The sequence below is a fragment of the Nicotiana attenuata genome, unplaced genomic scaffold (assembly GCF_001879085.1).
Source record: "Nicotiana attenuata strain UT unplaced genomic scaffold, NIATTr2, whole genome shotgun sequence".
Taxonomy (NCBI): domain Eukaryota; kingdom Viridiplantae; phylum Streptophyta; class Magnoliopsida; order Solanales; family Solanaceae; genus Nicotiana; species Nicotiana attenuata.
Window position 1 is genome coordinate 337567 of NW_017670715.1, and position 15242 is coordinate 352808.

The window sequence follows — 15242 nt, forward strand, 5'->3', positions numbered from 1 at the left end:
ACCCAGGCTCCGCGGACCGCACAAAATGGACTGCGGCCACGGAGGCATCTAACGCGATCCGCAAAAATACGACCGCGGACCGCACAGGCTTGAACCTTGGCACTTGACATCTCTCTGAAGTTTGCTTCCGCGGACCACATAAAATGGTGATGCGGCCGCGGTGTCTTCAATGCGGTCCGCACAATATCTACTGCGGCCGCACTGCTTTGATGCCTTAAAATCCAATCTCTGAATCTCCCTAGTGCGGACCGCACAAAGTGTAGTGCGGCCGCACTAGGCTTGTTTATCCTGAGTTGTATTGTCTTTGATACTTGTGCAGGTTTCACTCCTTTTGAGCCGATTTTTGACATCTCGTCACTTTGTTGCTCAAACCTGCAATCAAGCACAACATATGAGCCTTTTGGGACTATTTTGTAAGAATTTATAATCAAAGCGTAAGCAAGAAGGAGCATGAAACACGTCAAAATCCCTAGTTTTTCAGGAGAGAGTGCATATTTAGGTAATTGTTGAACAACATCACTCCCAAAGTATATGAGGGATCAATAACTGAGGGTTTAAAGGCGGGATTAGGGATAACGAAGCCTTGGGTGCAATCTAAAGTGAGTTGTAATAAAAGCCAGCTAGCGTAACTCGGGAGAGTGCGTCTAGTAAATTGTCGTGATTACTCGGGAGAGATTTACGGTAATAAGAGTGCTCATGATCGATAGAGACGGTTAGGCAAATCTATATGAAATATAACAGGAAGGGATTCCATCAATAGGGAAAATCATAACCTTAGATCCTTCTGTTATTTGTTTAAAACTCAATCATAGTTAGCTGTTAGTTTACTTGCTTATATTCAGTTATAGTTAGTTAAACCATCACCAATTGTTATTTAAATATCTGGGAAGTTGATTACAAAGAATTTAGTGAGTCTAACAAAAGTAATTGGTAGGTTAATTCTCTGAGAATTCGACTCTGGGCTACATACTCAGATTATATTTGCAGCGACCGCTTGTCCTTTTTATAAGGCATAATTGGGCGTGATCATACCTACTTGTTAAAAAAAATTTAATTAGTAACCAAAGTATAAATGACTTCAGGCATTTTCTTCCTCTTCTTCTTTTTTGCTATAAAAACAAAGGTAACGATAAATTTTTATGGTGTTTGTAAGCAGATTTTAAGGTGGTTTATGGTAATTTATAGTGGTGAGTTGTTGTGACGCTCCTTTCTTTGCTACTGCTTAAGTCGTCTTCTTCTTCTTAATTGCAAAATATGTTTCTTAGATTTGTTATATATTATTTTAATAAATTGATGATCGGGTTTATTCTTTATGATATGAGAATGTTATGTTTCAAATTTGAGCTCATTTGGAGTAGATTTAGATGTTGAATCATGTGTTGGATAGTTGAAATTCGAAGAATAAGTTTATGTTTCTGAGCAATTTGCAATTTAGACCTACTTTTGCCTTAAGTGCATGAAAACATAGGTTGCACTTCAGGCCTATTTGGCATTAAGTTCATGGAAATATTTGTTGCACTTCAGTGCATCTTAAGTGCAATTTTTTCACTGACCTATTTTGGCCCTAAATTCATGAAAATATTTGTTGAACTTCAGACTTATTTGGCCTTAAGTGCATCTTATTATAATATTGCACTTTAGACTTATTGGCCTTAAGTGCATAGCACTGCAGACTAAAAATTCTTTTTCCTTCAACTTCAGACCCGATAAGTCAAAGTAGATCCTAAAGTGGGTAGACTTGTAAACTTTTGTGCAAAGTGTGTATAAGTTTAATGGGGATCCCAAAATTGGATAGAGATGCAAATGTCCCAATTCTAACGCCATTAATGTTTTAATGAAGTATGGTGAACCGATTGATATGTTAGCATGAGAATATAAATACAAGAACTGGAGAAAAATAAAGAGAAATTTTCATAAATCACTATCTTTTAGTAGTAATTAGCCATCTATAGATACCATTTGCTATATTACGGATTATAGATACCTTTTCTGTGGTTATAAGATGTATTTGATGTATTTAAGCTATTGTATTCATGAATATAGTAGCAAAAATAGGCGTGAATCAGGGAAGTCCAGCTAATCAGTTGTTGTATTCGAGTGTATTCGAGTGTATTCATGGAGTGAAACATGGGATTACAGCTGGACAGATTATTGTATTCGACTGTATTCACGCGCGTGAAATAGAGGATTACACTGTTTTTAAAACGAAAAGTGAATCAATTAACATAATAGACTCCTAATATAACTCAACAAACTCAATTATAACACACAAATTTTGTATTTTCAGTTATAAAAAAGATTCTCATCCGAAAAATACCCCAAAAATATAGCAATCTTCAGAGAAATTATATAATACATCTGAATACATAAATTATATTAATTAAAAAAAACATATGAATACATTCATGGCATATAGCGAGACAGTGAATACAATGAAAACACATAGAATACAATGGGATACATTGAAATACAATGAAAAAAAGACAGTGAATACAATGAAATACATGGAATATAACGAGATACATTGAATTGCAATGAAAGACAATGAATACAATGAAATACATGAAAATACATTGAAATATATTAACAGAAAATCAAGTTGCTCAGCCCCAAACTCCGTCGTCTTTGTTCAAGAACAAACCCTAATTTCCGGCGAATCCGCCGTTCACCGGAAGCCGGTAGTGAAAACGTGCCGCCTTCGTGGAAATTTCACTCTGAGTTGTGTGGCAAGATGACTTCTTCAAATTCTAGTGAGATCATGCTTAACGAACTGCTACTATATTTAATTGCACAAGCAAACATTAGGGAGAAATCCCTTTGTTCTTCTGCCCGAGCATCATGGGATATACACTCGATTGCAGTTGCCCACTGCTTGGAGACTGTTCCTGTCGGAGAGACTAGTGTATTTGTTGCAATATCGTCTTTAGAAGGAGGAGGAGAGCGAAAATTTTAATGGGACGGGGGAAGAGAATGAGATGTATCAAAGTAAAGAGAGAAAGAAAATAGTGTAACTGAATAACGTATTTAGTGGCTTAGAGCTATGAGGTAACCAAAATTAAATATTTTGCTATAAACCTTAAAAGGTATCTATAGAATATAATTTTTTTAAATGGTATTTATTTAAAATAAATAAAATGTTAACCTTTGCTATAAGAGGTAAAAATTCCAAAAAAAAAACATATAGTGCCAGTTCAAATATGCAATAGCTGATAATTCAATCAGGGTCCAACTAAATATGACCGTTACCCGAGTAAGAGACAGAGAGAATCAGGTTGAGAAACCTGAAATAAACTCTGCCCGAGATCACTAATTAATCAGCCAAACGGAGAAGCAAGAATGGTAGGTGGAAGGACATTAATATACAAGTGCATATGTGGTATTTTATTAATGCAACTGACAGGGAAAGGACTTCCTGCTCTATTTGTTAAACATTAAAAATATAAGAGGCAAGGAAAAGAAAACATTTAAACAGCTAAAATTGAAAAAACAATATCTCACCAAGAAATCTAACAGGCTGGCACGTTCCAGATTGTGGCTACTAGCCTTAAACATTTTGGTGAATATTGAAAAAAGAATTGAAAAAAAAGGAATAAAAGTTAAAGGAAAGAAACGAAAAAGACCACAGTTAACAACTGAAAATAACATTTTTTTTCTTTCTTTTGATCCTACCAAAAAGCAATATTGATATTGCGGTGTTAGGCTCATAGAGGGACACTGATCACTTCTATAATTATCGCATATTTGTGTATATCGGTTAGTTAGTAAGTAAAAACGAAATGAAACAATCTTGTTGCACAATCACATCATGTTGAATTTTCTAATTATATTGTAATTAATCAGTGCTTTTCTTTAAAGAAAAAAAGAAGGCAAGTCTTATTGCCTTTTAGTATTTGATAGCTGATCATGTTGCAAATTCGAATATGATTATATCTATTCTTCTTGGCATTACCATAGGTCTTTTCTACTTTCTCAATAATATTCCAAAACATTGTCCTTTACTGAAAAAAGCATTTTTGACCCTTTTGATGGCAAAATAAGTGGTAGGTCATTTATGGACAATAGCTTAGCTAGGATTCTTTACTCGCTTTTCTAATGGTGATTCGATTCGTGAAGTTCTGATGTATGTTAGAGCAGGCCCTGCTTGACCAATGTTTGAACGAAAAATCTTCAAATCTGTACTTCCTTTTTATTGCTTCTTTGTTCTCTAAATCTTTTGAACCCATGATTAATTAGATCCGAAAGGTAGAAAAGAGAACCTTTAAAAAAAATTGGACCATATATTTAAGTAATGCAGAAAGGAATACCAACCATTAGAACAATCCTAACTCTGAAATCCATTCTTTATTTTGTGAGGCCATTTAGTAACGAAGATAATTTGGGATAATATTAAGTCCATTATTATAATCCCTATGCTGACAAAAAAAATCCCTACATAACTTTTTATGCGAACCAAACAACTGACTTACCAGACATGATTGCAAAAAATAGTTCACCGGTTCCAGTGAATGCTCAGATGCGAATAAATTGGCGAAGTATTAGAAGGGAAAGCTTACCAAGAGAAATAGAAAATATCAGACTTCAAAGTTCAAACTACGGAGAACTTCTGTAATGACTGAGCCGGGAAATATATGGCAGTTTTCCTGTGGAACAAGACCCAGAATATGATAACATGTCATGAAATTTTTCAGATTGTACTCGTTTCAAATGAGGCTCCTTATAAAGAAAAAATCATAACTAGGTCTTACAAAAGTGAAAAAGAAGACCTTTGCAAACAGACGACACAAAATTTTTGTTTATACAACTGATTCCTCTTAGCCAGTCATCACTCATCTTTGCACTACTTCTTTGCACCACTGGAGGACTCAGGCTGTGGTTTTATTATATTTAATTGACCACCATCCTTAGTAGCAAATGTAGCTGCTTTTACTTCATTGCAGTGATTTATAAACTTTGTCAACTCCTGCTCACAGAAAAGAACAATGCAAAATAATGAGACAAATGCAATCAATAACAAGCGCAATAGCTATATCAATTCTTGCTTTTGAGATAAATCTAGCAATTCCACTTAAGAGTTGCCACAAAGTTATTTTGAAACTCGACATCGCAAAAAATACCACGACGCAACAGTAAAACTTAATACTACTTATATAACTAATTTATCTTATGTAGATGAGCATGGAGTGTCTTAAATTTTACTTATATGTTAGTAAAGGACAAAATTATTCAATAAGTACTTGGATAAGTTTATTGGAGGAAACTTCACATGATTGTCCAAGTAGAATTGTTTACCTGAATATAACCTTTATGGAGATGTGAGCTACAGTAAAATACTGTTATTTGTGGATTCATGTAAAAGACTCGAAATCCCAAAACGGAAAGCATATCATATTAATTGGAACAGGCTAATAGAGGGAGTTGAACTAGTACTAAAACTTAAAAAGACCAGTGAAGCTGGAATATTGAATACCCTTTATGAGGTCAATCAATCCAACATGCTAAAAGGTTAATGCAAACACAATATGACAAAGCAATCTAATTAACAATATCATTATAATTTAGTTAATGGCTGCTTCTAAGTGACAGTGAATAGATAGCTCTGCAAAAAAGCACAGAGACACAGACTTAATCATTTTGCTAAGAACCAGCAATTGAATTGTTAAAGCAGTCAATACCCAGGTTCCCTTTACCAACAGAGTCAGCTTGTCACGTACAGAGATACCACTATACATTACCATTTAAACCTGTATATTAGTTGAGCAAATGATTTGATACTAAAATTTTGAAGTTGAAGTTACAGCTGAATAACTTTTTCTTCAACCACAGAAATCATGCCAGCAGTCAATAGTTTGAAGAAATTAATAAGTTTAAAGACTTTAACCTGAGCAATGGTATCTAAACAAAACATACAAAACATAGCTGGATGTACCCAACACCAAGCGAAAAGAGAAAAACAAAGAAAGTGCAACTACATATTGTGCCCCCTACCATTTCGGTTCTTTCTGCTCCACACCATCCTTGTGTCCAGAATATATGAAATCAGCATAATATCATTCTTCGTAACCCTAAACTTAACCACTTGTGGCATCTACATTCATGTACTTGAAGGTTGCATAAATAAAAACAACCTAATGTTTGAGCAGAATTGATGCTTTTGCAAATCTATCACAGATAAGCTAAGCCTGACCAGTCTGACGTCTTTCAGCTCTTTTAAGCAGAAAACAAACCAGATGTGTTACCCTACTATAGCACCCTAATCACTTTTTGTTTATTCATTTATCAGGAGCACGCTAATAACTTATTTAACACCCTCCTCAAACACTCTTTAGTTTTGTTTGCACCGGTCCCATGTTTCCTCTGGGAATACAGAATTAAGACAGCAGACTAAGTGAACTATGAAACTGTAATATACTTAATTGAGAAATGAAATTCGAAAGGAACTAAGCTTTATTGATCAACAATTCAACGATTACAATCTGTATTTCAACTGACATGAATGAACTCAGAAGAATTGGAATTGGAGTTTTAGAGGGAAGAAGAAGAAGAAGATAGGAGAAGAGATAGAGAGAGAAAGTAGTTAGGATTCTGTTATTGCCAAAGATGCCAACTACTCTACTAAGGTGTTATTTAACTAACTGACCCAGCTACTAATTGGACTAATTGAATAAAGACCCCAAGGCCCAATACTCTTCTTCTGAAAGCCCAATACGTGAGGCCCAGTAAGACAACCCAATCCTCCCACTTTAGCTATACCCTATTTCCTTGTTTGTATCGTCTGCCACTTTCCTTTTCTTGTCTGAACATTACAATACCTCCCCCTCGAAAGAGACCTTGACCTCAAGGTCGTTGTTGAGCGATAAACGCCGGAAAATGGCTTTTGATGTAGCCCCAATCCTCCCAAGTCGCATCTTCTTTGCGCAAATTTGCCCACTGAACCAAAATTTTGACTGCAACGGCATTGTTCTCCTTAACCACACGCCTCTGTAAAATGGCAACTGGCTGAATCAAAACATGACCTTCACTGTCACAATCTGGTGGATGCTGCTGAGGGCATATTGATGGTCCAATACGCCGTTTGAGCTGGGACACATGAAAGACTGGGTGGAGGCGTGACTCTGGTGGTAGATCTAAACGGTAAGCCACTTCACCAATCTTCTGCAAAACCTTGTAAGGACCAAAGAATCGAGCACAAAGCTTGACATTTCTTCTCACTTCGATAGATGACTGTCGATAGGGCTGTAGTTTGAGGTACACTTGGTCCCCTACCTCCAAGACTCGTTCAGAACGGAGTCGATTTGCATAAAAGTTTCATCCGTGCCTGTGCTTGCACAAGGTTGTCACGTAGTGCTTGTAGCATATGCTGTCGTTGGGTTCGATTTAACCCAGCCAGGCCTTGATGTGTATGTGGTAATGCTCCCAATGGTAGTTGAGTTGGGGGGTGACCATAAAGGGCTTCAAAGGGAGTGACTTTAAGAGAATTATGAAAATTAGTGTTATACCACCACTCTGCCAGTGGTAACCATCTAGCCCAGTGTTTAGGATTCTCAAATACCATAGCTCGTAAGTAGGTCTCTAAACATCGATTGAGTCTTTCTGTCTGCCCATCCGACTGCGGGTGATAGGCTGTAGGGGTGGGCGTCGGTCGGTTCGGTCGGTTATTATTAAAATACGGTTCGGTTTATCGGTTTTCGGTTTTGTAATATTAATAACCAAATCAAACCAAAGTATTTACGGTTCGGTGTGGTTTTTTCAAAGTTCGGTTCGGTTATTTCCGGTTTATTTATTCGGTTTTAAACGGTTCAAGAAAATTTTAAAATTCGTATCTAATAAAGGAGGAGGGAATAACAACGTGGAAAAGTTTGATGTAAATCCTACAGTAATCTGCTTCTGATCAACAACATAATCTACACCAACTAAGGAGATAAATACGCTGAAGGTGGTTGGTTCACAAGATCTCCATGACCTTTCTGCACAACTACATTCACATGGAACTATAGGTGTTAAACGGGCCGGGTCAGCCCGGTTCCGGACCGGCCCAGACCGTTAAAACCGAACCGGCCCGGCCCGGCCCGGTTAAAGGGGGCTGGGCTGGGCTGGGTTAGGGGGGCCGCGCGGGTTGCTCCGTTTACTTTTTAAATACCGGTTACCCGGACCGGTACAACCCGTTAGATGAACAGTGCCGTTAAACCGGTTAACCAGACCGGCCCAACCAGTTAAATGGATAAATTTTTTTTTTTAATTTTTTTTTGGGAGCTTTACATACCTGTCTAATTTTTAAAAACATAATAGTGGTATATTCTAGTATAAATATTTTATATCTTACACATACCATGAATATACCAATTATTGTATACTAATTAACATAATTTAAAAATGTTTGAATTTAACATATATATCATACACATAATTTGCAAGTATGATACATGTAATAATAGTGGAATACTTTTGTCACTTTTTTGTATGTTTTACAGTGGAAATTGCTTTGAGTATATATTTTATAAGTCTTGATTATACCCTGCGTATATATTTTATACGTATTTAAAATGAAAGAAATATAATTTAAATCATATAGGAGTATTATATAAGGTAAAATACCGGATCCTAGGTTATAAAAAATATAGTGTATATATTTAGGGTATAAATGCTCAAATCATAAATATACATCAAATAAACAACTTGATACAATGTAAAAATACATAAGATAGGCATTAAATATATTTTAGTACACAATAAAAATACATAAGATATTAATTTACTTTTTAAATGCAAACTTTAATTTTGTAATTTTGAAAAAAATATAGCACTTGCAATTTATAAGTGCAATTTTTTCCCATCTTCCTTGTATTCTTTTATTAATATAACTTACAATAGTTATAAAAAAATATTCAAAATACACTAAACCCGGCCCGGCCCGGCCCCCTCAACCCGTAACCCTTACGGTTCAATTTTTACCCGGATGAACCCGAACCCGTTAAACCCGTTAAGCCCCAACCCGTAACCGGCCCGGACCATAACCCGTACGGGTCAAAAAAAACCAAACCCAGCCCGGCCCAGCACACCCGTTTAACACCCTTACATGGAACTAACCAGATAAAATTATGGATTACTTTATTAGTCAGTAGTGTAGTTTCTACAAAACTATTAGAGTAATTTTAGTAAAAACTTGTTGTCTGCCCTATTCTCGGACAGGAGCACCTTCATCTCCAATACAGATTTAGAGGGAAAAGTTTCACTTGCTTCCGTCGAGCTAGCATTATTTCATAAACAACTACAGAAACGAACTCTGGACGACAATTATTGTAAAGGCAAGAGCTAATTAGTAGTAGCTCTAGCTCAAACGTTTAATTAGTGGATAAGCAAACAGCCTTACACTACATATGGTTGTGCAGAAAAGTTTGATGTAAATTCACTTCAGATTGAGAACTTCACGTCCAACGACCAACAGGGGGTAAATGGAAAACAATTCCACTTGGGAAGTAACTTACGTGACTGTGGGGGTAAATTGGGTGGGGTGGACTTGGACTATTGGCATTTGGGCTTAAGCCTAAGATCATAAGATGGGTTATAACTTATAAGTTTTGAACGTGAATTTCGATTTTTCGGTTTAACCGAAAACCGAAATACAAAAACCGCAAACCGCACCGAAAAATCGAAAATTAATAATTTTAAAACCGTGCACCGACCGAAAAACCGATTAAACCGAAACCGAAGAACCAAAATTCACGGTTCGGCCGATTTTTTCGGTTCGGCCGGTATTATGCCCACCCCTAATAGGCTGAGCTCATATTAAGCTTAGTTCCCATTATTTTGAATAAGTGCTGCCAAAAATGACTAGTGAAAACAGATCCTCTGTCTGAAACAATAGACCTGGGAAGTCCATGTAACCTATACACCTCCTTCATGAATAGTTCTGCCACCTCTTGTGCTGAAAATGGATGTTTTAGGGCTAAGAAATGTCCATACTTGGACAGCCTATCCACCACAACTAGCACAACATTCTTTCCTGTAGAGATAGGTAAGCCTTCTACAAAATCCATAGATATATCCTGCCACACCTGTTCTGGAATAGGAAGGGGTTGTAATAACCCTGGGGTGTGCACATTTTCAGACTTGATCCTCTGACAAGTATCACATTCACTCACCCATTTAAAGATCTCTGATTTCATGTTAGGCCAATAGAAAATCAGCTGCACTCTCCTATAAGTACCTTGCTGCCCAGAATGACCACCAAAAGGTGATTGATGCATTGCTTCTAGAATCTTACTCCTTAGATTGGTTCCTCTTCCCACATAGATTTTGTGTTTATACCTGATGACTCCTTGTTGTAATGAATAATCTGAATCACTGCCTGAAGAGACAGCTAGTTCACCCAACAATGATAAAGCAATAGGATCCTCTTCATAGCTGAGACTAATCTCTTGTAACCAAGTAGGTTTAACAGTAGAGATTGCCAGTAAGGTGGACTCCTGATCTTATCTTCTTGACAAGGCATCAGCTACCCTGTTTTCAGTGCCTTTCTTATACTGTACCTCATAGTCAAGGCCTAGAAGCTTAGTCAATCCCTTTTGTTGTAAAGTTGTGGTAATCTTTTGTTCTAGCAAGTACTTTAAGGCTTTGATGATCTGTCCTTACAATAAAATGGCCCCCTTGTAAATAGTGTCTCCATTTCTCCACTGCAGTTAAAACTGCCATATATTCTTTCTCATAAGTTGATAGTCCCCTGTTCTGTACTGAAAAAGCCTTGCTTAAGTAAGTTATGGGTCGACCTTCTTGCATTAAAACAGCCCCCATCCCGGTAGAGCAAGCATCAGTTTCTACAATAAACGGCTTAGTAAAGTCAGCCAAGGTTAAAACAGGAGCTGAAGACATGGCTGTTTTTAGCTGATTGAAGGTTGTTTCAGCTTCCTCCGACCACTGAAACGAGCTCTTCTTCAGTAAATTGGTGAGGGGTCTGCTGATAATTCCATAAGACTTGACAAATCTCCTGTAGTAACCAGTGAGACCCAAAAACCCTCTAAGATCCTTAACAGATCTGGGAACAGGCCAATTGATCATGGCCTCAATCTTAGCAGGGTCAGTAGCTACCCCTTGGCCTGAAATAATATGCCCCAAATACTCCACTTGACTTTGACCAAAAGCACATTTAGACAGCTTAGCATTCAGTTGCTCTTTCTATAGCACCTCTAATACCTGCCTAAGATGCATAACATGACTCTCCACTGAAGGACTGTACACCAATATATCATCAAAGAATACCAGCACAAATTTCCTAAGGAAAGGCCTGAGTGCATGATTCATTAAACTTTGAAAGGTAGCAGGTGCATAAGTTAACCCAAATGGCATAACCTTGAACTCATAATGTCCCAAGTGAGTCCTAAATGCAGTCTTGTATATGTCAGATTCCTTCATTCTAATCTGGTGATAACCAACACTCAAATCAATCTTTGAATAAATGCATGAACCATTTAATTCATCCATGAGATCCTCTACTAGAGGTATAGGAAATTTGTCTTTCACAGTCATTTTGTTTAATTCTCTGTAATCTATACAAACCTCCAACTACCATCCTTTTTTTTAACCAATAACACTGGTGAGGAGAAAGGAGAGTGACTAGGCTGAATGGTGCCACTATTAAGCATGTCAGTCACTTGTTTTTCTATCTCATTCTTTTGAAAATGGTTATACCTGTAGGGCCTAATGCTGACTGGAGCTGCATCTGATTTGAGAGGGATGAAGTGATCATGACTCCTCTGTCGTGGCAGAGACTTTGGCGCAGCAAAAACTCCTGGAAATTCAGTCAACAGCCTTCTAATTTGTTCAGGTATGCCTCTTCCTTCTGTAGTAGACTGAGCAGTAATTGTGAAGAGATGAGCCCATAACAGTTGGCCCTTCTTGAGTAGCTGCTTCACCCCTGCAGCTGACATACTTTGTAAGCTGCCCTCTTCAGAAAAACCTTTCAGTTCTACTCTCTTTCCCTTCACACTGGCCTGTAGTCTATATCCAATAAAATCAAACAATATAGGATTGTGCTCTCATCCAATCCACTCCTAAAACCATATCACATCCCCCAATGTCTAACATTCTTAGTTTGTACTCAAATTCAATGCCTTGCATTTTCCATTTGAACTGAGGGCAAGAGTGATAACTCATCAAGTTACTCCCATTGGCAGCTGTAACTCTCATTGGAGCATCTACTTGAATCACACACCCCAATTGCTTTGCAGTTTCACTTGCTACAAAACTATGGGTGCTACCACTATCTGCTAGTATCACCATGACTTGCTTACCATACACTCCCTTCAATTTGATAGTGGTAGAGGTGACTGTCCCAGATAAGGCATTGAGACTTATGGCCTCATCTATTATTGTCTCCTGACTTGGCTCCTCTAATATCCCTTCTTCATCAACATTCACTTCTACCCCTTCTTATTCAGTGGATCCAGACAACACATTTAACTGCTTATTCTTACACTGATGACCAGGGAAATACTTCTCCCCACACTTATAACATTCACCTCTTGCTTTTCTTGCCTCAAACAATTTGTTGCCCACATTGTAGGAGTTAGATCCCCCTTCCTTTTGTTGAAACCCAGTTGTCCTCACTCCTGATTGACCATTAGTATTGTTGTACTGTACTGACTGCCTAGTAATGTTTACTTTTCCCTTCTTAGCTACTGCTTCTAACAACTTTTCTTTGTGCCTAGCTTTCTCCACTGCTTGGCTCAAGGAAAAAGGATCAAGCATCTTGACTGTGTGCCTGATTTCATCCTTAAGTCCCTCAATAAAGAATCCAAGGAAGAAATCTTCAGGGATAGTGGGATGTTTAATCAAGACCTCTTCAAATCTTGCCAGGTAATCATTCACTGACCCTTGCTGCTCTATTCTTTTGAACTCTCCCAAGAGATTAAGATTGCTATTATCAGACTCCTCAAATCTCTTACTGATTTCTTCTACAAATTCAGGCCACCTCACACTACCTCTGCTCAGATGATAAGAGAAGTACCAGGATTTAGCTCTCCCGTTGAGATGAAGGACAGCAGCTTCCAACTTATCCTGAGGATCAGTTATCTGATTAAAGTGAAAGTATCTTTCACACTTGTGGAGCCAAGATCTGGAATCACCTTCTTCGAAATAAGGAATTTCAAACCTATGGCCATGGTTATTTCCTTGCCTTCTACCAATAGAGTACTCATTCTGCCGCAAATCTAGGTCGACTACTGAACCCTCAATATGATTGACTTCGACTGGAGCACTCCCCAAGATGCCATCCTTGCTTGTGAAGAGCTTGTCCATCATTACATCCAGCTTTCTTCCCACATCATCGATCTTAGAATCATGCGATTCCAATTATTTATTTGTCTCTGCCATGTAACTTTGTAACTGATTATCTAATTTCTTCACGTAATCTTCATTAGACTTCGAACAAGTTTCTGGAACTGTCATTGTAGCCAAGAAAAGCTCTGATACCAATTTGTAATGTACTTAATTGAGAAATGAAATTCGAAAGGAACTAAGCTTTATTGATCAACAATTCAACGATTACAATTTGTATTTCAACTGACATGAATGAACTCAGAAGAACTGGAATTGGAGTTTTAGAGGGAAGAAGAAGAAGATAGGAGAAGAGATAGAGAGAGAAAGTAGTTAGGATTCTGTTATTTGCCAAAGATGCCAACTACTCTACTAAGGTGTTATTTAACTAACTGACTCAGCTACTAATTTGACTAATTAAATAAAGACCCCAAGGCCTAATACTCTTCTTCTGAAAGCCCAATACGTGAGGCCCAGTAAGACAACCCAATCCTCCCACTTTAGCTATACCATATTTCCTTGTTTGTATCGTCTGCCACTTACCTTTTCTTGTCTGAACATTACAGAAACTCAAGGAAGCCCTTTACCAAAAAAAAAAAAAAAACACTAGCTACCTTTCCACAAACCCACCCCTACTATTGTAGCAACTTTACACCCAGCAGTAACATATTACATTTCCTGATGCAAACCATATATATGCATAATACTTGGCAAAGGAAATAAGCTTCAACCGCAGCTCCACTGCTACTGTTTTCCCCACTATCCTGAACTTAATTAAAGTAAAAACGAAAAGTGACATAAGAAAATAATTTACAACACATACGGGAAAAATAACTTTAGTCCTTTACGGGCCTAAGTAATTTTCCACTCTCCTACTCCTAACTACTCCTACAAACATATGCCCACTCCTATTCATCACCGAAAACCACACCCCTTCCTCAAACCCAACCTCCAGGACTATTACATTCTATGTACTCAATTACTCGGTTTTTGTGCTTGGATGATGTAAAATGTGTTCAAGTTTTTTTTCTTCCATTGGTATATTGTTTTAGTTCAAACACTAGTTTTGGTTTTTACATCTGGTTACAACAAGTGACATGAAGTGAACCATTGAGATAATTTATCCCAGCTGGTGCAAAACATGCACCAGCTGTTGTTGTTGGTGGTGGTGCAAAACATGCTGGCAATTTATGTTAATTAAGCACATAAATAACTCAAAATACCATAAATTAAGAACCTCAAAATCACAAGGCATGGATGAGAGTACTCACCCGATCGACATCCATCTGCTTTGTATTCTTTGACGGCTTCACAGCTCTTTTCCCTGCAATTGAGAATAGTTGTAAGCCCCAAATTAATAGACGCTATAACACAATCAATGGGACAACGCACAAAAGAAACAGATATATACCTTTGCGAATTTGAGGGGCTTTTCCATGACGACTAGGTACTGATTTCTTCTTCTGTTGCCCTTTGAATAGACCTGCCTTTTGTGTCATTTTTCAACCCTCTTTCTCAATTAGTTTGAACGGATGCTAGGGTTTAGTGGGATGCTAGGGTTTATATTTACCCGATTCGTCGAATTGCGGTTCGGGTCCTTCTATGTGGACTAAACGTGCACCGGTCTCGTTCTTGTTTTAATTTCTCTTTCTTTTTTTTTCGTTTTTCTACTACTGATAATAATTGTTTTTCCTTCTTTTGCCTTGAAATTACTGTTCCCGTCCTATAAAGGATGGCACAATAAGGGTCCTAACTATTTAACTTTTTGCGTTCATTTGAATATCAGTTTCTTAAATTTGTTGAAGAATAAAATTTACGTATTCAAATACTTCACGAAAGGATAAAAATATAATGCTTAAAAAACTGAGGCCTAAGTTTTCATCCAAATTAAATTATCGCTTAACTATACTCTTCCTTAGAAATTGACAATAATA

General features: G+C 37.4%; 1 protein-coding gene across 1 annotated transcript; it reads right to left on the minus strand.

Moving 5' to 3' along the window:
- Positions 1 to 4549: 4549 nt before the first annotated feature.
- On the minus strand, positions 4550 to 14938 carry LOC109242585. The gene is made up of 3 exons (XM_019409425.1): positions 14720 to 14938; positions 14580 to 14632; positions 4550 to 4960 (listed from the first exon to the last, which is right to left on the minus strand). Exons 1-3 carry the CDS (start codon positions 14805 to 14807, stop codon positions 4838 to 4840), a joined length of 264 nt encoding a protein of 87 aa, XP_019264970.1. The 5' UTR covers positions 14808 to 14938; the 3' UTR covers positions 4550 to 4837.
- Positions 14939 to 15242: the final 304 nt, after the last annotated feature.